The sequence below is a fragment of the Mauremys reevesii genome, linkage group 8 (assembly GCF_016161935.1).
Source record: "Mauremys reevesii isolate NIE-2019 linkage group 8, ASM1616193v1, whole genome shotgun sequence".
NCBI lineage: Eukaryota > Metazoa > Chordata > Testudines > Geoemydidae > Mauremys > Mauremys reevesii.
The window spans coordinates 49910694-49934754 of record NC_052630.1 but is presented as its reverse complement, the minus strand read 5'-3'; the positions used below and the strand labels follow the sequence as shown (position 1 = coordinate 49934754).

Below are 24061 nucleotides of genomic sequence, written 5' to 3'. Positions count from 1 at the left end.
TTCTCCACTCTTCAGATTTGACAGTGGTGTGACTGCGTACCCACTAGTTTTATCACCAAGTAAAACTTTTTCAGACATACACTGTATCAATTCAGGATTCTGCTTCTCAGTTGTGTGTGTGCTGGGCACTCATGTCCAGATTTATTCTGGGGGAGCAAAAAGGTAGCATTAATTACATAAGTGTCTGCAGATAAATGTCTAAATATACTTGATTGGATTTCAACACGTACAGCCTCTCTGGAACAGTGAGCACTTCTCTTGGTACCTCTGAAATCAATACCTCTTAAAAGAACAGAGTGAAAATGCAAAAAAAGGTAACTCCCCTATCCTGCCTTCTACACATCTGACATTTGTGACTTTATTGTTGTTCTCTCCCATGATGATATGACCGGGGGGGAGCAGAGCTGACTCACTTAGACTAGGTCTCCTTTGCCTTTGATTTGAAATAATTTAAAACAGCCGACCCAACAATAGACAAAAAATGGTCAGGCTTCCCCAAATATCTCTAGTGGTTGCTACTTTCATAATATCTCTCACTGGAATGAAACCAGACAACCAATGTCCAAACTTGAAATTCAGTGGAGGAGCCTTATACAGACAAACAGATTTAAAGGGTCAGTAATCAGACTGCCCTGCCTGGGTACCAAATAAATAAAGCTGAGTTTTAGTACCATAGAATACTCCTGGATTAATGTTTTCCAGACACTCCATACTACCGCCACCTCTTATCGTGAAGAAAATTCCAGTGCAGTGACCACTTTTTTTTTTTTCCTGCGCACCAGTTACCGTAAACAAAATGCAACCTACCACCTTCAGTCACCTCTGAAGGGACTCTGAGCGGATGGATTGCCAGATATGCGTTTTGGGCACTTTCCTCCAATCCACATATTCTAATTACCTGTACACAACAGACTGGGAGGGTGGGCTGGGGGAGCATATGGTATAATAAAAGCCCCACTTACGTATAATCAGAAAAGCAGAGATTCAAAATATTAACATATGCTAAGAAAGGCATTGTGATGCTATACTGTGGGTTGCAAATGACACTTAGCCCATGGGCTGGCTGACCCATCTGGTATGATTCTTCCCCACTTGGGGTAATTATCAAGACCCTGACCTAATTATGACCTTAATCTTAAAGGGTGCTAATCCTTAGATTTAAATTTGACACTCACATTATTTGGAATTATCTTTAGGTGCCCAGTTGCTGTCGTGTGTGTAAATTGGGTAATGTGCAAATGAGCAAATAAAGAGCGGATAGGTAGTACTCCACTGTTTGAAGCAGAATGCAGCAATACTTTCTCTAATTAAAAGTTACCATGTAAGAGCTATATTCTGTCTCTGACCAAACTTCAGTTGTTTCAGTGCTGTGAATCCAGAGCCATGTATGGCCCCACCTTTGTAGATCCAGACCGTAGTTAAAAATGTAATGTGGTTTTTGCATAGAATGAAATTGGCAACTATATGCAAGAGTGGAGCAAATCACAGTCCAAAGAGTGCTTTGAGAACAGAGGTGCTAACAGACCAATTACTTCATACTTCAAGCACATTAAGGCAGTTGCCTAAACCATGAACTAAAACGCTATACTGTTGATCCACCATACATGAAAATTATAGCTAACTTTGCTCCACTCCAAACTTCTGCTACTTGCATATTAACTGATATCCTATCCTACGTCTCTCTCCACAAACCTATCTATTTTCTTGAATTTGACATTTTACCTGTCTGACTTCATATACGCCAAGCAGCACACAACCTATATTTCTAACTGCTGACTTAATGTATACTTAACTGTAAATCATTTAAATAAACAATTGCTTCTTGCTTCTTGAAATGGATTTATAATGTACATAAAAATTTCAAAAGAATGTAATTTGAATTCTTCTAATGTTTCCAGAAATGGCAGACTGAGAGGAAAGGCTTGCAATTGTCCAATGTTTAGCTAACGCTGTGTTAGAAGTGCTAATGGTGGAAGTGATAAAGTAGTTGATGTAGAAAGTGAGTATTACCTAGAGTTTCTGGATGGCTGGATAGATCGATTGTTCTAGCCTTCAGTTTGTGTATCCCTACTCTAAATGTTCCAGAATCCAGGGAAATGTACAAAACTGCTCATACATTACCCATTCTTCTCTAACCCATATTACAAAAGAAACTGCTTCTAAGGTCACCATTGATTGATAAATATGCACTTTGTGGTGAGAAGTTTTGTGGTGGAGAGAGACACTTCTTGGTCAGTTGTCACTTATACTTCAAAGCCCAAAACATAGTCTAATCCCTTTTGAGTTACACTATCTTTGAGCACTTTGAAGAAACATTATTTAATACAACGATCTGGAGTCTGGGACTTTTCCAATAACTGTAGTTGATCTTGGCTGCTCTTTTTGCCTTCTGAGGCAATTAAAGGAAAACTGTTGTGTGTAGTGTGACCTGGCTCAAAAAACTTGAAGCATTTTTAGAAATGAACAGCATGGGAGCTGCTTCCAGTAACATTCAAGTCAACAGGAATTATTACAGTGTCTTAAAATTATATGGTTGATATAGTAACCCAGAATAGGGTAAAGCATTTGTAGATCTCAGGCAAATCAGAGTGCGTAAGAAATAAGCAAGTTGATAAGGAGGTTGGCATTTGAGTGGCATTCAGCATAAGGCTTTTGACTGTAGAAAAGTGGATTCAAAGTTGAAACTGATGTCAGTCAGTCTGCTGGTCTGGGGCACAACCTTTGTGTTTATGCACATCGCAGCATTGTGGCAAAATTCCACAGAGCATCTGTGTAATTCCAATGTTTGTGGCTAAGGAAAAAAACTAAAGGCAAATAGCAGCTGGTGCTGCAGGTCAGAACTGAAGTGTGTTTTATAGAGCTGTATGGAAAGCTGAGGTGGTATAGGTGGGGTTTTAAGGGACACAGGCAGAGTTTTGGAAGGGATGTGTGCATGGAGAGGGAACATTCAGTGTTTTTTGGCGCTGTACTTGGCTTTCATGATTAGAAGTGTTCTAGACAGGTCACTAATGTCTAACCCAAGATACAGGGGAATGCCAGAAATTTTGCCAGTTGTGGACAATCTCAGAATAGGGCAAGGGAGAGGCTTCTGCTGGGATATCTGAAATTTTTATTTTTCTCATTTTGCTTGGTTTTAAAGATTTCTGCTTTCTTAGCAGATGGCATTTTTTCTTGTTTTGTGAAGGTCCATATGGCCTAAAAGAATGTCTCTTTAATTGTAAAATGTGACCACCTGTTCGGATTTTAATGAATGCAATGAGCTTTAGTCTTTATATATCTACTTTAAAATAGCTACTTCAGTTTCATAAAAAAAAAACAAAAAAAAACCTTGGTTGGGCACAAATACTTTCACTGCTGAAATAAGCAATTAATAATTAAGTGGCTAATTTTAGAACCCTGTGGCCTTCCTGTTCCCTTGAACTCTCACTGATCTGAGCAGACAGTGATTGATTGTCCTGTCAGCACAGATAGGTGCATTGTGCTGGAGCCAGATGCCAGCACACTTGGGGTTGTTTATTGCCATGTTTAGAAAGTAAGTACAACTTCGCATCTTATCTGTGAAAATGGACACAACCTCCCATCTACATTAATCCAGCTGCTTATTCCATTTCCCTCGTCACCACACCTCTCCCTATCACCACCTGAAGTATGAAATCTGGAGAACTCAGAAGATATGTTCTGTTCAGATAATGACTGTCCAGCTGGAGAGGAGGTTGATTCCAAATAAAAATAGCTTTTTAAATGGCTTATACAGTAACAACTTCCTAATGAAAGACTTGTTGGAACCATCCAGCTTGTTAAAGTAATTGCAGCCAATTCAGTGTTTCAGGGTTGCCAAATCACACATGTTTGCCCTAAAACAGAACACTTACCATATTTAGGCTGGGTTTTTTCAAAGGAGCCAAAGAGAGTTAGGCCCCAAATCCCATTAATGGGATTTCAGCACTTAATTCTCCTAGGCACCTTTGCAAGCCTCTCCATTACTGAGGGAGCTTGGTGCATCATTTCATTCTGAAGCAGACTACAGTATTAAAACTGAAGAAATTACCTGGGGTTTTGATGGATAGTGGGCTAATATTCAGTTGTAGTAGAAACAATAGTTCTTGAGAGAGAACTGCCAAAAGCCAAAAGCAGTCTTTCAAATGGTTTTGAGTGCCAGTGGTGGTGGGTGCAACAATTGAATTTCAATACAGCAGAAATTACACTGGAATCTTGTCAAGCAACTATGTGGTGGAAATAACATGACGTGACTGCTTTTGATCATTTGCGATGTACATGGACGAGAGGACATGGTTTGAAAAAGAGATAGGGAAACCTCTCCTTTTACCAAAATACTCTTTCCATGTTGACATACAAAGAGAAAACAAATCATAAAGGATGTCGGGTATAAATTGACGCATTTCTCATTTTACTGAAGCTTGCTTGACAGAACCACCTCTCTAGCCCCAGACAAGAGTTGTGCTTAGCCAGGTAAAAAGCTGCCTTTGCTTGTTCAGTGGCAGTTTTTGTAACCGTAACCTAATAGGTTTAAATCCAGTTCTCTCTCTAATCACTTGGATTTCCAGACAAACTGGGTATCATTTTTAAGATTCTGAATATTGCCTTGAAATTCCAAGTGAGAACACAACTTACTGAATGTCTGTAGTTATTGGCATTAAAACCCATTTAAATTTACTCATTGTAATAAACCCCAATTTGGGCATGGTTTTTTTTTGGGGGGGGCATGGTTTGTTAGGAGAATAAACCTTAGTTTTCAGTTGAGCTCTAGATCTATCACATCTATGTGGGAATGGGATTTTTTATTCAGTTTCAGCCTACATATAGCGCCCCCTTCATTCCCTCCGTTTTTAATAATACCAGTCATTGGTTAAATAAAGATCAGCATAAATAATTGGAAAAGTGGGGAAGGAAGGAGTTGATTGACCTTGTTGGAGTGAAGAGAATGTTTGGTGTGTTCTTGGGTTTGGGTCAGTTGAGTTTTTCCCTGCTCTTTTCTGGGAATTGAGATTTAGCTGCACAGACATTTAAAATGCAGTGTTACTTGTGTAGTGGTTCCTTTTATGTGGTTATGACCTTGCAATACATCTCAAATAATTCTTAAAGGAAGCTAAAATCTAGTCTGCTTTCCCTCATTGGCCAAAATGCCAATTCTCTCTTGATTTGAAATGAAGTTGGAGGGAAGGTGGGAGAGAAAGGAAGCAAAAGTGTAATATGCTAGAGTCCATTTTAGATAAACATGAAAAATTTAGCCATATTTTCCACCTTCCAAGTTCAGCAGCAGACTGAGTCTTCAGCCTATCTAAATCCAGTGCAGACTGTGCTAACAAGCTTCACCTAGGTCAGAGTCAGGAAAACCTTAGAGTGGATTTCTGTGCTGCTTCTACTTTAGTAGCTTGTGGCATTGTCTCATGTCAGGTATTTTTTGGTTTGTTTTTTGAACTGATTGATTAGACATAAGAGATCAATATCACAAATATTACCTCCTAACAAGTTTTGCCTCTGTACTCTCTCTTCCTTGCTTGTCTCTAGATCACTGTGTTCACTACTATGATCTTCGCAACACTAAGCAGCCAATCATGGTGTTCAAAGGGCATCGCAAGGCAGTCTCCTATGCAAAGTTTGTGAGTGGAGAAGAAATTGTCTCTGCGTAAGTATTTCCTTTCATTGGGCTAAAAGCATAGGCTCAGAAAGCTGCTAAGAATCATTCTTGACTGTTGTACATACAAGCCTGCGTGGGTGGGTGTATACCACATACTTGCAAATTGTCATTCTGTTAAATAGCAGATTGCTGTGCTTTGTAGAACAAAAATAGAAAACAATTTCCGGTCGTAGGCTTTGCTGTCTCATATAGCAAGGAATTCAAGAAAAATACCAGTACAGCTAGATTATGGCTTATGATCATGATCCTCCCCCTCCTCCCCCCAGTAAAACAGCTGTTCTGGAAGGAGTAGCTGGGTGCCACAGTGTAGTGATATACTAGTCTCCTCCAAAGCCCTGAGTGCAAATTTAACTTGGGTCAGAAAGAAAGGAGAAGAGGGACTAAGTTTAGAGGTCTAATGAACAATTATCCATATTGGAAATCATACCACAGTTCCACGCATCTTGATTAAACCAGCATTTTCTGCTCTAGAGGCCTAGGGCCAGAACAGAATGGGATGTTTTAAGTCAGTACTGAGGTGTGTGTATATACTGGTTCAGTACTACAACATGGAGGATGCTGCAGGTCAAAGTAACTTATAGGCAGAGCTGTGTGGTGGAAACTTCCACAGTGCTTTCCAGTGATGTCTGATTTTAATTAGTTCCATTTTCATCTCATCTTCATTAGCATTACTACTCTCTAAAAGGTGCACATTTGTTTTTAGAATTTAAAGCAAATTAACCCCATGCTTTTATTGAACTGAATGTTGTGTAGAAGTGAAGTATTTTTGGAAAAGTGGAAGGCAGGAAATGTTGTAGATGCATCATGAGATGGCACATCACACATGGGACATATAATGACGAAATGGCACTGTCCTGCTTGAGAGCTGGCCATCTGAGAATGCTTATTCCACAACCCCGGGAGGGATATTGATAGAGCTGTCAGCCTCTGATAAGGCAACAGCAGAGTTGCAGGGATTGTGCGTGCAGAGCTGGGACATCTTTTTCCACTGCATGCTGAAATTAATTTATAAAAAGTAGATTGCTTTCATTTTTAGCTTCTCCCAAATTTTGAGAAGAGATGGTAGTAAGATTTCTGAGTACCAAAGATTTACTGCTTTAATCAAAATATACATACAAATAAAATTCTTTGTTTCCAACTAAAGTTATTTCATAGATTGTATTGATTTGTTCAACCTTGTTAAGTTAGGCTTTGACCTCCGGCAGTGTTCAGAACTGCCTAATGTTCAGCAGGGTCCATTGATCATGGTGCTGCTTTACAGAGAGTCTGATTTTGATAGAGCAGTGTATTCAGGATAATTTTTTGGAGAGGATGTGAAGTGGAGAAGTGTAAGGTAACAAAGAGAGAGGATCAGTGTTTTCTTCCTCTCCCTGCTGTATAGTGGTAGGTAGATTGTTCTTGCATTATGGTGCTCATATCTTGAGCAATGAAAACATAATTAGAGGTTGAGATGAATTTGTTACTATTAAATGCATTCCATCAACAATAGATTTTAAGTATTTTTATTTTAATGAACAAAGATTTAGACTGTATGACACTAAAACACGGAGGTTTAAGTGCCTATATTAGGACCTTCCTGATGAGTTGACTGATGGCACAAGCAAGCAGAAGCAGTCAAAGAATTCTGGCAGCTTAGGATCTGGGGAACAATTGTGTTGGTGACTCATAGATATGGGGTTAGCTAATCTGACTGGTAGCAACCCATAGAAGGTACAAGAGCTTGTGTTTAAAATCAGTAGTAGTAGCTGCCCTAATAGTACAAGGAGCCCCTATATCTCTGGGAGGGCAGGCAATGTAAAATTGTAACCCCTCTCCATTTCTAGAAACTACTGCAGCACGGTACAAATCTGAAAGCACGGGAAAGGGAAATGTTTGACAAACTCTCTTGGCTAAGGCTTATAAGATCAAAGGAGAACACACTACCTTCTTTGAGTGATGGTCCTGATGTGTATTCCACTGTGGGGAGTCGGTGAATTCTTGAAAACAGCGTTCATTGTTCTTCTCATGCACCCTCCAAACAAGGAGAGAGAGAGAGCAGAGTGGACTGACTGCCTCTCCAGTTCTGTCTCCACGTGGCCTGGATTGGATCCTCCAGTGTGTCAAGAGCTTTGTCTTCCTTCATTCTTCAGTTTGTAAATAGTTTAGACGTTTACTCTGTCATTTTAGTTAAGTTTTATAATTAGATAGAACCACTGTCCTGGAGAACTCTCCTTTCTGCTCCTCCATATTCTGTTGCACTTTCAGGCTTCAAAATACCTCCCTCTTCATAGACTCAGACTTTAAGGTCAGAAGGGACCATTATGATCATCTAGTCTGACCTCCTGCACAATGCAGGCCACAGAATCTCACCCACCCACTCCTATAACAAACCCCTAACCTATGCCTGAGTTATTGAAGTCCTCAAACCATGGTTTAAAGACCTCAAGGTGCAGAGAATCCTCCAGAAAGTTACCTGTGTCCCACGCTGCAGAAGAAGGCGAAAAACCTCCAGGGCCTCTGCCAATCTTCCCTGGAGGAAAATTCCTTCCTGACCCCAAATATGGCGATCAGTTAAATCCTGAGCACGTGGCGCTCACCAGCCATCACCTGGGAGAGAATGCTCTGTAGTAACTCAGATCCCGCCCCATCTAACATCCCATCCCAGACCATTGGGCATATTTACCTGCTAATAATCAAAGATCAGTTAATTGCCAAAATCATACCATCCCCTCCATAAACTTATCAAGCTTAGTCTTAAAGCCAGATGTGTCTTTTGCCCCCACTACTCCCCTTGGAAAGCTGTTCCAGAACTTCACTCTTCTAATGGTTAGAAACCTTCGTCTAATTTCAAGTCTAAACTTCCTAGTGTCCAGTTATATCCATTTGTTCTTGTGTCCACATCTTCTCCCATATATCTGCCTGACTCAGCAAGGAGTGTACCTCCTGCCACGAGGTCTGACTTGGGAACGAGGGAATCTACTCAAACAGATCCTATGTTGAGGGACTTGTCAAGAAGGCAAGGAGCATTATCATAACCATGAAAGCAGATCCTCCAAGTCTACTCCAAAGAAGTCATATACAACCCTACCTAAGTTGAGCAAGTCTTTCTGCTCAGCCCATGAGGGGACTTAGCATGTCTGAAGTCTCGGGGTCATGACAAGAAAACCCACAAATCCAGGGCTCCGGTACCAGACCGTGTGCTGGGAGCAATGGTGCCTCTCGTACCAACTAAACCTAAACACTGGGAACTGACAGCACAGACACAAAGGCACCATCAGGCACCTCAGCCACTGAGGGTAATAGTTCTGCCTTGCCTGACTGGAGCAAATTGTTCCAGCTCAGTTGGTTCAGGCAGGCAAAACCCCTCACGCTCCAGAGAGAGCAAAGCATTATGCTCCACTTCATGACATCTTTGCTCTCCTGAATCCCCAGTCTCCATTGCCAACAGGTCCTTCCCTCACGAGGGAGGACCTGACTCCACTGGGAGATGCATCTTGTGGGAGGCATCTGTCTCCCAATCTATCATCCAGTCATGGTTTCCCTCTAGCAGAACTGTCTGTACCACTGATGGATCCAGAATCGGCCCTTTCTTGGAAGACTCTGAATCGCCTGATGAACCAGTCTCCTCCTCTGAGGCATGCCTTCCCAGAAAAGGGACCCTGTCATGGGGTCCACTCACCTGAGCGCAGCACCCCCTGCAGCCTGTCCTGGGGATTAGCTCCACCTGCTTGCACTCTCCTTGTGGTGTTCTCTTCTCCTGTCTTGTCTTGCTCTGCTGCCCCACTCACTCCTGGGTCTGCAGCTTCCTCTCTGTGGCTTGGCCCTCTGGCCGGGTCAGTAAAGTCCTCCCCTTCCAGGGAATTCAGATTTTCCAGACCTGCTGTCTGGTTGGTGTCTCCAATGCCCTTCCTACTCCACAGTGGCTGATAAGGGAACCCAGGCGCACCCTCTACACTGGGTTCCAGCCCAGGGACCTAAACAAGCAGCCACAGTTTGTACAGTTCCACATCTTGCTGCTGTTTCCCTGGGCTTCTTCCTTCTCTGGCTGTGATAGCCTCCAACTCGCTCCACTCAAGGAGTGACTACAGCTTTTCCCAGCAGCCCCCTGTCTGTAGATAGCTACCTGGCTTTATACAGGCCCCACCTTTTCCTGCACAGGTGAGCTTGTTCCCAATCAGTGGTGTCCTTATAGCCTAAGGCTCTCCTGCTTGAGGCCTAATTAGCAGATTTGGCCCACCTGGCCTAATTCAGCTCTTTCAGGGCTAATGTGAGGAGTCCACCCCATCAGAGACCCGGAGCACTCTGGAACCAACATCCACCTCAACAACGGCCTCAGAATGCCATGGGGACCTCTACAACCACCCTTTTGACCTGACTTACTGGCTATACTGGGGACCATGGCACCTGTACTGTCCCGCAGAGTCGACATAGTGCTCTGGAGTTTGTCCACACCTCCCCTCAAAAAGGACAGTCAGAGCTTCCTCCTGACCCCAAGGAAGATTATGAGCCATATCCAGTGGTGCTGATGGTACCAACGAGACCATTCTCATCTCTGGTGAAGCAGTCACTCCGATGTCTCCATACCTGTTGATGACCATAAGCAGTTCCAGGAATTGTTACGTAGGGTTTCAGAGGAGCTACAGATCTCCCTTGAGGAAGCTCAGGATCCTCAACATAAACTCCTATACATCCTCCAATCCTCCAGATCCAGACAAATAGCACTTCCTGTTAGTGAAGATATTTTGGAACCAGATAGAACAATCTGGCATTCCCCAGCCACTTGTGCCCTTACCCCTAAAACCCCTAAAGGGCAGCAAAGCATTAGTTTGTGCTAGCCAGAGGGGTGGAATTTTTCTTTCTAATCGTTTTCCTAACTCTTCTGTTGTCCAGACTGCCATGGAGGGATCTAGACAGGATCACCGTACAGCTACTTCATTTGAGAGAGATGGTAAATGATTGATTTATTGGGAAGGAAAGGCTTCACTTCTACTAGCCTTCAATTCAGAATGCCCAGTCACCAAGTATTGATGGCCAGTTATGATCACCTGAACTATTCTTAATTCATGGCACTCATTGTCTACCTTCTGCAACAGTTTAGAGCTCAATTCCAGGCTCTCATTGAGGAACGCAAATTGGTTGTCTTCAATCAGCAGTAGATGCAGCAGATACATCTTCAAGAGCAGTGGCTACTGCCATTGTGATGTGACATGAATTGTGGTTTCATGCTTCAGAGTAGCCCAGGGAAGTCCAGAACGCCATGGAGGTACCTGTCCTTTGATGAAACTCATCTTTTTAACCAAACGACAGATGAGTCCATGCACATTACAAAGGACTACAAGGCTGCCTTCTGCTCTCTGGGAATATATAAACCTGCCCCAAAGAGAGAATTCCGCAGGCAGTCATACAAGCCTAGACTGATGGATCAATAATTTTACCTCCAGTAGCTTTATGAGCCACCCCATAAGAAGCAAAAGAGTTCAGAAGTCCCATTTTCCCTCTCTTTCTGTGGCAATATCATCACTAACCCAGCCCCCATCTATATAATATTTTTGATGGGAGTTGGAGTGCTGCAAACCAGTGATGCCACCACCTGCTGATTCCCGCACACCCTTTGGAGTTCATCTAGCACTTTTACCACAGCTGGAGTACAATAACAATGGGTAAGTACAGGAACTAATCGTCATCCATTCTGGCTATGCAATCAAATTTGCATCCCTGACCCCTCCCAAGTCCCTATCCTCACACCTTTTCAGGGGTTGATCTCATGAGGAGATTCACAAACAAGAGGCAGAAGCCCTCTTACTGCGAGGAGCAATAAAGCGGGTACTTCATAGCAAGGAAAGGGTTTTTACTCAACATACTTCCTAGTACCCAAAAAGAAGGGCAGCTGGAGACCCATCCTCAGTCTCTGTGTTCTTAACTTCTTTATTTGCAAACTGAAATTTTGCATAGTCACACTGGCATTTATAATCCCATCCCTGGAAAAAGATATGTTATTTACAGCTCTCGATATTAAGAACTGGTTCTTTCACATGGACTGTTTATCCTCAATCCTTGAGGGGGCCGCTTAGGGATCTGGGGCAAAAATTGGTCCTGCTAGTGAAGGCAGGGGGCTGGACTTGATGACCTTTCAAGGTCCCTTCCAGTTCTAGGAGATTGGTATATCTCCAATTATTACCTATTACATTGACCCCCACACTCAGATGTTTTCTCAGATTCATGGTGGGCTCCAACCATTTTTGATAGAGTGCACCTCTTTGGCCTCACAACCATCCTCAGGGTCTTTACCAAGGTTGTTTTAGTAGTAGCAGCCCATATCAGGTATTGGGGCTTCCCCTACCTTGACGGTGCCTCTGAGTTGACTTAGCCAATGCTTCATTTCTTGTCCCCCATAGAGGTCATTGTAAATTCAGTAAAGTCTGTCCTCACTCCAACAGACTTCTGACTTATTCAGAGGGTCCCTTAATTCAGGCATGGCAAAGGCTTATGTGCCAATGAATTTGTTCCAAGTGATGCATGACCTCATAGATGAGATCATGAGCAACTCTTGAACACCAGTAAGAAATTTCTCTATGGGGATGTATGGCTTCATGTACTTATGGCATGCCATTCACCAGATTCTATCTTCATTGCCTTTCAAACCATGTACCCACCAAACAGTCCACCAAAATAAAATAATCTGTATTGTGGTGGAAGAATCCCCAGCAGGTATGCATGGACATTCCCTTCCTTTCCTCCTCACCAGATAGGATGATCATTAAATGCCTCCCTTTTAGACTGGGGAGCTCACATGGATGGCTGCATGTTGTAGATTGCTTGGAGAGCCCGAGAAGCCAGAATGCACATCGTTTTGGAATTATGGGCTGTCCAAGAGGCTTGCAAAGCCTTTCTACTATTCATTCAAGGTCACCATATCCTCATAATGTCAAACAGTATGACAACCGTCTTTTACATCAAAAAGCACAGAGGGAGATCCATTCCCCTGTGTGTGAAAGTGGTCACTCTATGCAACTGGTGCATCAACAATCAAATCACCCTGTCAGCAGCTTACCTTCCTGGGAATCAAATTGTGGTGGCTGACTCCCTCAGCAGACACTTTGCTATCAACCATGAGTGGGAGTTACATGACTCATTAGTGAACAATGATTTTGCTCTATGGGAACATGTTCACCTCTCAGTGAAGAGAGAGTGCAACATATATTCTCCCAGAGGAGCCCTAGCATATCATTCTCAGCGGTGCTATCCTTCTGTGGTCAGACCGACCATCTGAATTTTGCATTCCCTACCTTGCATTCCTTGTCTTAAAGAAAATTAGTCAGTACAAGATACGAGTCATCCTTATTGTCCCCAACTGACCGCACAGTTTTGGTCCCTGAGTATCTTGCGAATGTTGTCTTGGTTGCCGATCAACATTCAGTCTTTTCCAGTCTGCTGACCCAGGCAAAAGATGGAATCAAGCATCCCAGTCCCCCCAGCACTCTGTCTCAAGGCCTGAATTTTGAATGGGCATCAACTCTATGTTCATGCTATCTAGCGGTGCAAAGCATCCTTACTAATAAAAGAAAAGATTCCACTAGAAAATGCTACTTAGCCAAGTAGAAGCATTTCTCTTTGTGGGCACGAAAAAAAAACCATCCCCAAAAGCTGTGAGTATCCCCCCACCATCACCACCTTATTCTGGACTGTCTTCTTTCCCTCAAAACAGCTAGTCTTTCTATTAACTCTTTATCATAGAATCATAGGACTAGAAGGGACTTCAAGAGGTCATCTAGTCCAGTCCCCTGCACTCAAGGCAGGACTAAGTATTATCTAGACCATTCCTGACAGGTATTTGTCTAACCTGCTCTTAAAAATCTCCAGTGATGGAGATTCCACAATCTCCCTAGGCAATTTATTCCAGTGCTTAACTACCCTGACAGTTAGGAAGTTTTTCCTAATGTTCAACCAAAACCTCCATTGCTGCAATTTAAGCCCATTGCTTCTTGTCCTATCCTCAGAGGTTAAGAAGAACAATTCTTCTCCCTCCTCCTTGTAACAACTTCCTTTATGTACTTGAAAACTGTTATCATGTCCCCTCTGTCTTCTCTTTTCCAGACTAAACACCCAATTTTTTCAATCTTCCCTTATGGGTCGTGTTTTCTAGACCTTTAATCATTTTTGTTGCTCTTCTCTGGACTGTCTCCAATTTGTCCACATCTTTCCTGAACTGTGGCTCCCAGAACTGGACACAATACTCCAGTTGAGGCCTAATCAGCGCAGAGTAGAGCGGAAGAATTACCTCTCGTGTCTTGCTTACAACAACACTCCTGTGAATATATCCCGGAAGGATGTTCTCTTTTTTGCAACAGTGTTACGCTGGTGACTCATATTTAGCTTTTGGTCCACTATGACCCTCCCAGATCCCTTTCCGCAATACTCCTTCCTAGCCAATCATTTCCCATTTTGTATTTGTGCAACTGATTGTTCCTTCCTAAATGGAGTACTTTGCATTTGTTCTTGTTGAATTTAATCCTATTTACTTCAGACCATTTTTTCCAGTTTGTCCAAATCATTTTGAGTTATAATCCTGTCCTCCAAAGCACTTGCAGCTCCTCCCAGCTTGGTGTCATCCACGAACTTTATAAGTGTACTCTCTATATCATTATTTAAATCACTGATGAAGATATTGAACAGAACTGGACCCAGAACTAATCCCTGCGGGACCCCACTCATTATGCCCTTCCAGCATGACTGTGAACCACTGATAACTATTCTCTGGGAACAGTTTTCCAACCAGTTTTGCACCCACCATATAGTAGCTCCATCTAGGTTGCATTTCCCTAGTTTGTTTATGAGAAGGTCATGCGAGACAGTATCAAGAGCTTTACTAAAGTCAAGATTTATGGTCCACCTGGCAGCAGTCAGTGCATACCACTCACCTTCACATGGTTGCTCATTTTTCGCTCACCCACTGATTACTAGATTCTGGAAGGGTCTAATCAGAACCTTTCTGCCAGTAAGGAAACCTTCTCAGTGGGACTTAACCCTTGTTCTTCTGGTGCTCACTATGCCTCCCTTCGAACCACTAGCTGCATGTTCCATATCTCTCCTGTCGATGAATGTTGCATTCCTGGTAGCCATCACCTCAGCCAGGAGGGGGTGTGCTGAGAGCACTGTTGGCAGAGCCACCTTACGCTATATTCCCTAGAGACACAATTTCATTGCGTTTACATCCTAAGTTCACCCCCAAAGTAGTTAGAGTTTCGACTAATCCAGTCAATTCACTTTCCTGTTTTTTCTTGAACCAGAAGCATATGACAAAGAGTAGACTTCATTCCTTTGAAATATGACAGTCCTTAACCTTTTACCTGCAAAGGACATAGCCAACCAGAAAATCACTGAGACTTTTTATCACCTTAGCCGAAAGAGTCTGAGGTCAAACTATAGATCCTCTCAGAGGATCTCTAAATGGATCTCAGGATGTATCTTACTCTATCAGCTGTTGCATCCTCCTCCCCCTCAGGGGGTGAGGGCTCCTTGTACAGGAACACAAGTGACATCAATGGCATTGCATCAAGAAGTACCTTTACTTTACATTTGCAAAACAACTTTTGTAGAGTTCCACCTGCACATTTGTGAGACAGTTTTCTCCTTCACTGATGTGCCTTTTGAGACAGTGGTCTTTCAAACAGCTCTGCCACCTGCATCCTCCTACAGTAACTCCTCACTTAAAGTTATCCTGCTTAATGTTGTTTCGTTGTTACGTTGCTGATCAATTAGGGAACATGCTCATTTAAAGTTGTGCAATGCTCCACTCTTACATTGTTTGGTTGCCTGCTTTCTCCACAGCAGGCAGCCTCCCTAGGCCGCCCCCAGCGCCTCCTGCCCACTGGCAGACCCCGCGGATCGGTGCCTTCCTCCTGCCCGTGGCAATCAGCTGGCTTGGGGTGTTTTGGAGGGAGGGGGGAGGAGCGAAGACTCAGCGTGCAGGCTCCCCCTCCCTCCCCTGCCTCCTGAACGTGGCAAGCCAGCTGATTGCCCCAGGCAGGAGAGAGGGGGGAGGAACAGGACTCTGCCTGCAGGCTTCCCCTTCCGCCCCTGCCTCCGGAGCGGAGGGAGAGGGGAGGCCAGGACACAGCATGCGAAGTAAAGGAGAAGGAGATGGGGGGGAGAAGAGGTGGATCAAGGGTGGGGGCTTGGGGGAAGGGGTGAAGTGGGCGGGCTGAGGGTTAAGCCCCCTGCCCCTGGTGCTTGCAGAGTTGGGGAAGCTGCCCTGCAACCTAACCCCCCCTATTTACATTAATTCTTATTTGGATTTGCTTAACATCGTTTCACTTAGTCACATTTTTCAGGAACATAACAACGTTAAGTGAGGAGTTACTGTTCTTGAGTAGTGCTTGTCAATCACTCACAGTGGAATACACAAAGGGGCCAGTACTTGAAGGAGAAGAGAAAGTTACCTTACTGTAACTGAAGATTCTTCTAGATGCGTGGTCCCGATCTGTATTCTACTACCTACTCTCTTCCCCTCTGCTTTGGCTCATTCTTGGATTCACCGTACAGAAGAAACTGGAGAGGCACTTTGTCTGCTCCGTTCTTTATCACCTGGGTTGGAGGCATGAGAGGAGAGTGAGGGTGCATGCACAGACCAATGGACAATGCTTTAAAAAATTCTTCAACTTTGGTCACATGGAGCACATGCATACGCCCAGTGGAATACAGATAAGGGCCACACACACCTTGAAGAACCTCCAGTTAGCATAAAGTAAGTAATTTTCTCTTCCTGAGTCCCAGTAACAAAAGATATAAATCAGAACATTCACTCTGATTTCATGCTATTGTTACAAATGTCTGACAAATCAAACTACACCTCTCTCCTCATCTGTTATAATTGTAACTATGTTTGAGGTCTGAGATAAGGTTTGCATGAGTTACATGCATGTTGCAGTATGTAGGGGTTTGGGGTATATTTTGGAGATGAAAATGAGTGTTCCTGTGGGGGCAGGAATTGTACCATTGGCGATAATTCTATGGGTGTCACAGAATGAGAGATTTTCCCCTTACTTGTTGCTTCCTGAATTATAAGGGTTTGGGTGACTTTGGATGTGCCCTGAAGCAATATTAGCTGCTTTTAAACCGTTTTTGTCTATGGGAATATATTGATTAGCGTATGCATACTAGATTGGCATGTTACTCACTTGTGAGTAAGCTATGAGAGTGTAGTGCTAATAAAACCTCTATACTACACCATCATGGAGTCTTCATATACCACTTACTGCAATAAAAAAAATCTGAGTTAAGTATTATTTTTTTTCTTATCCCGCTGCTTGGCATTATTACCCCAAGTTCTAATATTTCAGGACTCTGATGGAGAGAGGAATTATGATACATTTTAGAAACTACCCAGATATTTTATTCACAGTGGACCTACTGAGTCAAGAAGAGCTGTGGTCTTTTGCAGCACTTGGAAATTTCCCTTTTCCAGAGAGATAAACCTTCCATTTCTAGTTCTGATGGGTTGTGAGATGCTGAAGGCTTGCATTGTTAAAAGTAGTCCCAGTGGTGATAACTTAATGGTCTGTGTGCAATTGAATCAAAGATATGCAGTAAATGAAACTATCACCACCAATTTGTAGGCAATGGGGTGGGTTGAAAATATATTTGAGTTGTACAAGAAACTTTGGGGCAGGAACTGCACCTATACCTAGAACAGTGGGGCCTGATCCTAGTCATAGGCTCTGGATGCAACCATACTATAAATATTTAATATTACTGTAAAACCCTGAGGCATAATGAAGACAGGACAATACTGGGAGATCCAAAGAACTGAGTTAACTTGTTTTTCCCACTTCCTTGGATAGTGATGGAATAGAGGAGCTTGATGTGGGTTAGTGTTTGTGGAGGACACAAGTGAGTCAATAAGAAGAATTTGAATGAGGAGAGGTGTGGAAGCCTTTTGTAGTGGGATTGGAAGGTCATTCCGTGTATTGAGGGCAAAGAGAAAGGAGACATGAAGGCTGGAGTCAGTGGAAAAAGAGCTGTTGAGGCTGGTTTTATTTGTGGGTTAAAGGGAACACAATAAATGAGATCAGAGATGTTAACCCTGCCCAGAACCTGTGCAGAGGCTTGAGGGCAGACTGAGAAATAGGGGATGCAGTGGAGGGATTTAAAAATAAGTGACATCTCATAAACAAGAGGTTAATTTTAGCTGCTGAGGTTTGGATGGACTAGAGGTGAGTGCCATACTTTCAGGGAACCTACAGGAGGAGGTCACAATATTCAAGGCGGGAGGTAAGCACATGGACAAGTATTTTCACTAGCAGGGCAGAAAGGAACGAACAGATTGTGGCTATATTGTAGAGGTAGAAACATCTGATGATGTCTTGGATGTGTGGGGATAAGAAATCAAAGATGGCCCAGGGTTATGAGAATGAGTGAAGTGGAGGACAGTGGTATTGACAACAGCATTGCAGAAAGGAATAACTTTGTTGGGATAGTTTTTTGTGCAGCCTAGTCACCCATTTGACAGGCTTTAATCTAATTTGATACTTTCACTGGTTCACTTTGAGCAAGACATGAAATCAGGTAAAACCTCCTTGAGTTAATCAAGTATGCTGTGTGAGAGTTGTAAGTATCACACTAAGGAATCACAATTCAAATTGGGGTCCCCTATCTCATGGTAGCATTCTGACTTTTCTGTACTGATGATTGCAGGTCAACCGACAGTCAGCTGAAGCTGTGGAATGTAGGGAAACCACACTGCCTGCGCTCTTTCAAGGGTCACATCAATGAGAAGAATTTTGTAGGCCTGGCGTCCAATGGAGACTACATTGCCTGTGGTGAGTAGAGCATCCACCCAAAGAAATGTTTGCATGGCTCCTCAGGGCTTGCACTACTTCTAATGAAAAGTATGCATAAAAATGAACTCAGTACTTGAGACATCTTAGAAAATACAGGATTATTTTTAGCCTCTCCCATCAGCCTTTGCCCTAGAGAATAGTATAAAAAGTAGTAGCTGTACGGCAGTGTGCACTTACTCCAGTTCTGGCCTAACTTACATGATTTGCTTTAACCACCAGACTTTCACTGAAAAGTCCACAGGTAAGTTCACAGTCCCTACATAGCTGGCATGAATATGACATACGTCTTTAAAAAATAATTAAACTAAAAAAATCCCTCCAAGTCCTTTCAGGGAAGGTCAGGATTCTATACCAGTTGGATGATCCTGGGGGTGGGCAATCTTGTGTGTCATTTAGCACTGCACTCTACATAGACAAACCAGTCCAGTTCCCTATATTCAGACAGCTTTCTGAAATAATCCTTTTAAAACCACAATTAGCTTCCACAGAGGAGATTTCTCTCTTCCTACAGTTAAAACTGACAATCAGACCTACGTAAGTCTGCATCTCCTGCTGCAGTGCACAATGGTGGACTCGCCTCTCAGGGATAGTTAAACCAATTATTGCTGGATTAGGAGTTGAAAAAACAATTCCAGTACTGGTGAAAAGATCCCCCTAAATGTTGCTGCTGTGCTGCCATCTCCCATCTGAGTTCCACTGACATCTGTGCAATTTGCACATGGAGTCTTTAATTATGCTGCATGCCTTTTCAAGTATCTGCCAAAGTTATGGAACAAGGTGTGACAAAGTTCCTCCTCTACCTTGGTGGGTCCTGTGCTTATTGGTGGATTTGCTCACCTCAGTGATCTTCCCTTCTGGTGGAATCCACAATCTGGGTCAACTCCTCCTGTAAATGAGCAGGAGTTGGGAGGTTTGTGGGGAACCCAGGCCCGCCCTCTACTCCGGGTTCCAGCCCAGGGCCCTGTGGATCACAGCTGTCTAGAGTGCCTCCTGGAATAGCTACATGACAGCTACAACTCCCTGGGCTACTTCCCCATGGCCTCCTCCAAACACCTTCTTTATCCTCACCACAGGACCTTCCACCTGGTGTCTGATAATGCTTGTACTCCTTAGTCCTCCAGCTCTCCCTCTCAGCTCCTTGCGCCTCTTGCTCCCAGTTCCTCACACACGCACCTCACTGATTAACTGGGAGGCTTTTAACTAGTTCCAGCCAGCCCTTGATTGGCTTCAGGTGTCCCAATCAATGTAGCTATCTCCACTGCCTTCTAGAAAGATCTTAATTGGCCCCAGGTGTCTTGATTAACCTGGAGCAACTGCCATTTGGTTACCAGGGATTTGTTTAGCCTGGGGCTAACATACCTGTTCCTCACTACTTTACTGTAGCCATCTGGCCTTACCCCATCACAAAGGTTAAAGTCTTACCAAAACAGTGTTGTAATTGTGTATTGATTCTCTTGTAATTATAACATAGTAACCTGGACATCCACCCTGTAGTGATCCTGTACTTTAGTTGCAGCAGCTATCAGTGATAGCAGGTAGAGGGGGCAATTAAACTCACAGGCACTAGGCTGAAATAATTCTTTACACTCTTAGTAAAAGATCTAAAAAGACTTGCTTATCAGGGGTCTATTTCTAGAACTTATTTTATTAATTTGCTTGTATTTATAGGAAGCGAAAATAACTCCCTCTACCTGTACTATAAGGGCCTCTCAAAGACACTTCTGACTTTCAAATTTGACACAGTCAAAAGCGTCCTGGACAAGGACCGAAAAGAGGATGATACAAATGAGTTTGTCAGTGCTGTGTGCTGGAGGGCACTTCCAGATGGGGTAAGTTTTCTGCTTATTTTTACCAAGATTGCTTCTGGGTGAATATGTTCATTTAAGATGGTGTCATTGAAGGTTTGGCTCCACTTTTCTTTTTTCCCAGTTATATTCCAAGGTATTTTGCAGGTCAGCAGTAAAAAGTGCACATTTGCAGAGTAATTGAAGAGTATAAAAAATGGAACTGCAGTGTAATAGTTGTTAAAATTGGGAAATTCAAACGGTTGTGGTAATCACAAAGAGTTTGTGCATTGAAAATCTCAACCATAGTGATGCATTAATACAGTTTTTTGGCATTTAATTTCCTTATTTCATTTTTATATGAATTTTGTATATGATCACATTCAAGTAAATTCACCATGCATGTTTAAATGTTCTCATCTATATGGGATTTCACACCCTAATACATGTCTGAGCTAAGTACCAGTTACATTATCTCAGTTACTATTTCAATTAACTTTGCACTCTGTATATTTGGAACATGCTTCTCTTGTAGTGTACCCACTGCACTTTCAGTGTGTTTCTCACTCTAAAGCTTATGACTATTGAAAAATATGCTGGTTTTGAGCTGGAGTGTTTAAAAAGAGCTTTCTAAAGTTACATGTAAAAAACACCTCTGAAAACTTACTCATGTGTATAAGTGTTTGAAGATGAGGTCCTTAATTGGGGGTGGGAGGATTCATTCTTGGGTATTTCAAATAGCTAAATGGAATTTTTATAAACTTGTGAAGAGAGCATTTGGACTGAGAACAAACCTGAGAAATTGCAGCCTGAAAGGTAATATTTTTAGCAAGTTAACAATTGCTTATCTGTGTTTACGGTATACTGGAAGTGTCTTCACAATCATAAATAGCATGAGACTATTTCAAATAAATTGTCCTGAACCAAGCCCCCCAAACTAAAACTTTCTAGTGTTGAGAGAATTTGGATCTGGATCTGAACTTTGTATCTCTAATTTTAAAGTCAATGGAAAAAATGGGCTGATTTATTTTTAAGGATACCAATAGGGCTAATATTCTTTTGGATCATAAGCTAGGTTTTGAGGTGACTGACTTATGTAGATAAATGGATGCGAAGTCTCAAGTGGAAAATAGAAACAATGCAACTTTCAACCCAGATCTGCACTAGTGAAAGCCTTGAAGTAACCAACTGCATCCATAAGCTTCCCTTCCTTCTTTTCTTTGCTGCAATATTTCCAGCCAGCCTGTCCTCTGACTACAATGTATCTGCCAGACAATAGGGATCAGTTGTGCCCTTTTGATTACTTCTCCTTACCTTTTCCTCTGATTCTCATTGCTCTCGATCTCTCCCACTTCTGTCGTGCTTTTAGTCTGAGTGGCACTCTAACATAAGCAGCTGAAAAACTGTTGAACGGAGTTGTAGAGTGCTACTAGAGTATTCAACACAACTCAAATGCAAAATTTTATGTAACAAATGTATCATAAAGTAACAATGAAATCAGCTCAATAAAGGGTGCGCTCAGCAATTATTACAATAGTTAGAGCTCACTGAGCTCTCTGGCATTCAGTCTGTCACCATTCTTGAGAAACCTAATTTTGTCTGTCATTAGTTCCCACATTTCTCCCTGGGTTTTGTTTTAAATTACCATATTTTTCTCCTGTGGCAACCAGAGCATCACCTTCTGATTTGGAAAGAGAGCTATGAAAAGCTGCATGTGGTTAGAGAGCTGAGTTTTTCTGCTTCAACATTATACCTCTGAATGTAGTACCTCCCATGCTTCTCTACATACTGCACTGGCACTGTTTCATGAGTCAGCCAGCAATGTGATTTGCTTTTTGCCAGGAGGCCCTCGTGTATCTCTTTTTATAGTACATCCAGCTATCACTGAGCTAGGTGCTATTCCTTCTGAATGTACCCACACATGCTTATTTTCAAACACAAGTCACTTGCCATGGTACAGTGGATCTTGCTCAAACCTCACAAGTGTACTTGTTGTGTTTGGTTTATTGTACTGCAGAGATTCAGAAAGCTGATCTACATCCACAGTACCCCTTTCAAGGAGAATGTTTCCTTATTCTTCACTCCCTTACATTTTCTTGTGATGTCATGCTCTTTTCTAAGGAGACTTCAGACCTATGTGAGCACCCCAGAAGATGGCAAGTGTTTTAATGAATCATGGAATGTGCTTGGAAGAGGTGATGGTATTGTGGCAGTCTCCCCAGTATCGGAGTCAAGAAGTTCTATTCCTGGCTTTGCCACAGACTTTCTGTGACCTTGAGGAAGTCTCTTACTCTCTCTGCTTCCATATCCCTATCTATAAAACTTACTCTACCTACCTCACATGGGTTTTCAGGCTTAGCTTGCTTATATTTGTACACTGCTTCTTCAGATGAAGGGCAGCATAGAAATACAATGTATTAGCTTTGCCTCAGGATTCCCCAACGTAACCCAGAGTTGATTCATTTTCCCTGTAGTGTTGCTGTGGACTCTTCTCTAATTCAGTAGCCTTACCAACTGAGAAGGGAGGAACAAGTTTAAGTTCTGATGCTTTCCTCAAAGTATAAGTATCTGTATCCACTTAAAGTGCAAAATCTGAGATCCAAGAACAATAAAAACCCTTCAGATAGTTAAAACGCTCACAGAAGCTGCTGCTTCTTTGCCTTGTCCTGTTAGTCGTGGTTGGCAGCTTTTGTTCTACGGCTCCAGGCATTCCTGTCAAGTGCGTCTTCCAAGGTGACACCAACCTTCTTCATGTTCTCCTTCAGCATCTCAAACCACCTTTTTCTGGGTCTTCCTTATGGTCTTTGTCCTGTAACTACTAGTTTTTGTACCCTCTTGCCAACATATCTTGCACCTCTCTGTCTCAGCTGGCCCAGCCATCTCAATTGATACTCCCTCAGCTTTTCTACGATGGGGGCTACCTGCATCGTGACTCATACCATTTCATGTTGTACCTCTCAGGCCTTGTCTTACCCAGCATCCACCTGAGCAATCTCATTTCTGCAGTGTGAAGTTGTTCTCTCTTCCTCATTGGCTGGCATTCTAACCCATACATCATGGCTGACCTAATTTGCTTGGCACATTTTTGTCACAGAGAATTCCCATCAACTCCCTCCATCTGCACCAAATGCTTTTCATGTGATTCCTAACATCTGCATCTGCTTTCCCATCAAATGCCCACTGAAACTAACAAAAATAAAAATTAATGTATGCTTCCTTCTGATGTAAGGGATTTGAGAGAAGGGGGGTGTGTGTGTGTGTGCGCGCATGCGCGCACGCGCAGAGAAGGAATCCTTTGAATTATCATTGGAGCCCTGAGCTTCTTTCTGTTCCCTCTTTCCATCCTCTTGAGATCCTCTGTCACAGCTATCATCTTTCATCTGAAGAGGGCTGGACATGGTGTTTCTTCTGCATCTGTCAATACCAATCCATAATTGGCCACATTGATCAAGACCATTCCTCTCCCAAAAATCTGAGCGCAGTGCTCCCTGCCAGAGCACTGCCTCTGAGACACTAGAGTGGCCAGAAAATTGTACATTTTGGTAATAGCGGTAATAGTTTGTATTAAACATACAGTAGTTAGTCTACTACTACTTTGGTCTTGTACCATGCCTTTTGGAGATCTTAAACACTTTAGATAAATCAGTGAACTAATTCTCTGAGCACTTGTTTTGGTAAGTGTACTCACCTTTTATAGATGGGTAAATTGAGTCACGGAGACTCTAATATACACATTTTCTAAAGTGGCTCTCAGTTGAAGTTGGTGGGAGCTGCTGATGCTCAGCAACTCTGAAAATTGG

At 42.7% G+C, this 24061-nt stretch overlaps 1 protein-coding gene across 3 annotated transcripts in view; it reads left to right on the top strand.

Annotated features, from left to right (window-relative positions):
- The window catches only part of COP1 (COP1 E3 ubiquitin ligase), a 207701-nt gene that overhangs the window by 133971 nt on the left and 49669 nt on the right, over positions 1-24061 (top strand). For all 3 annotated transcript variants that reach the window (XM_039485499.1, XM_039485500.1, XM_039485502.1), the window contains exons 16-18: positions 5530-5647; positions 18332-18456; positions 20146-20306. In XM_039485499.1, coding sequence (XP_039341433.1) covers positions 5530-5647; positions 18332-18456; positions 20146-20306 — 404 coding nt within the window. The remainder of the gene's footprint in view (positions 1-5529; positions 5648-18331; positions 18457-20145; positions 20307-24061) is intronic.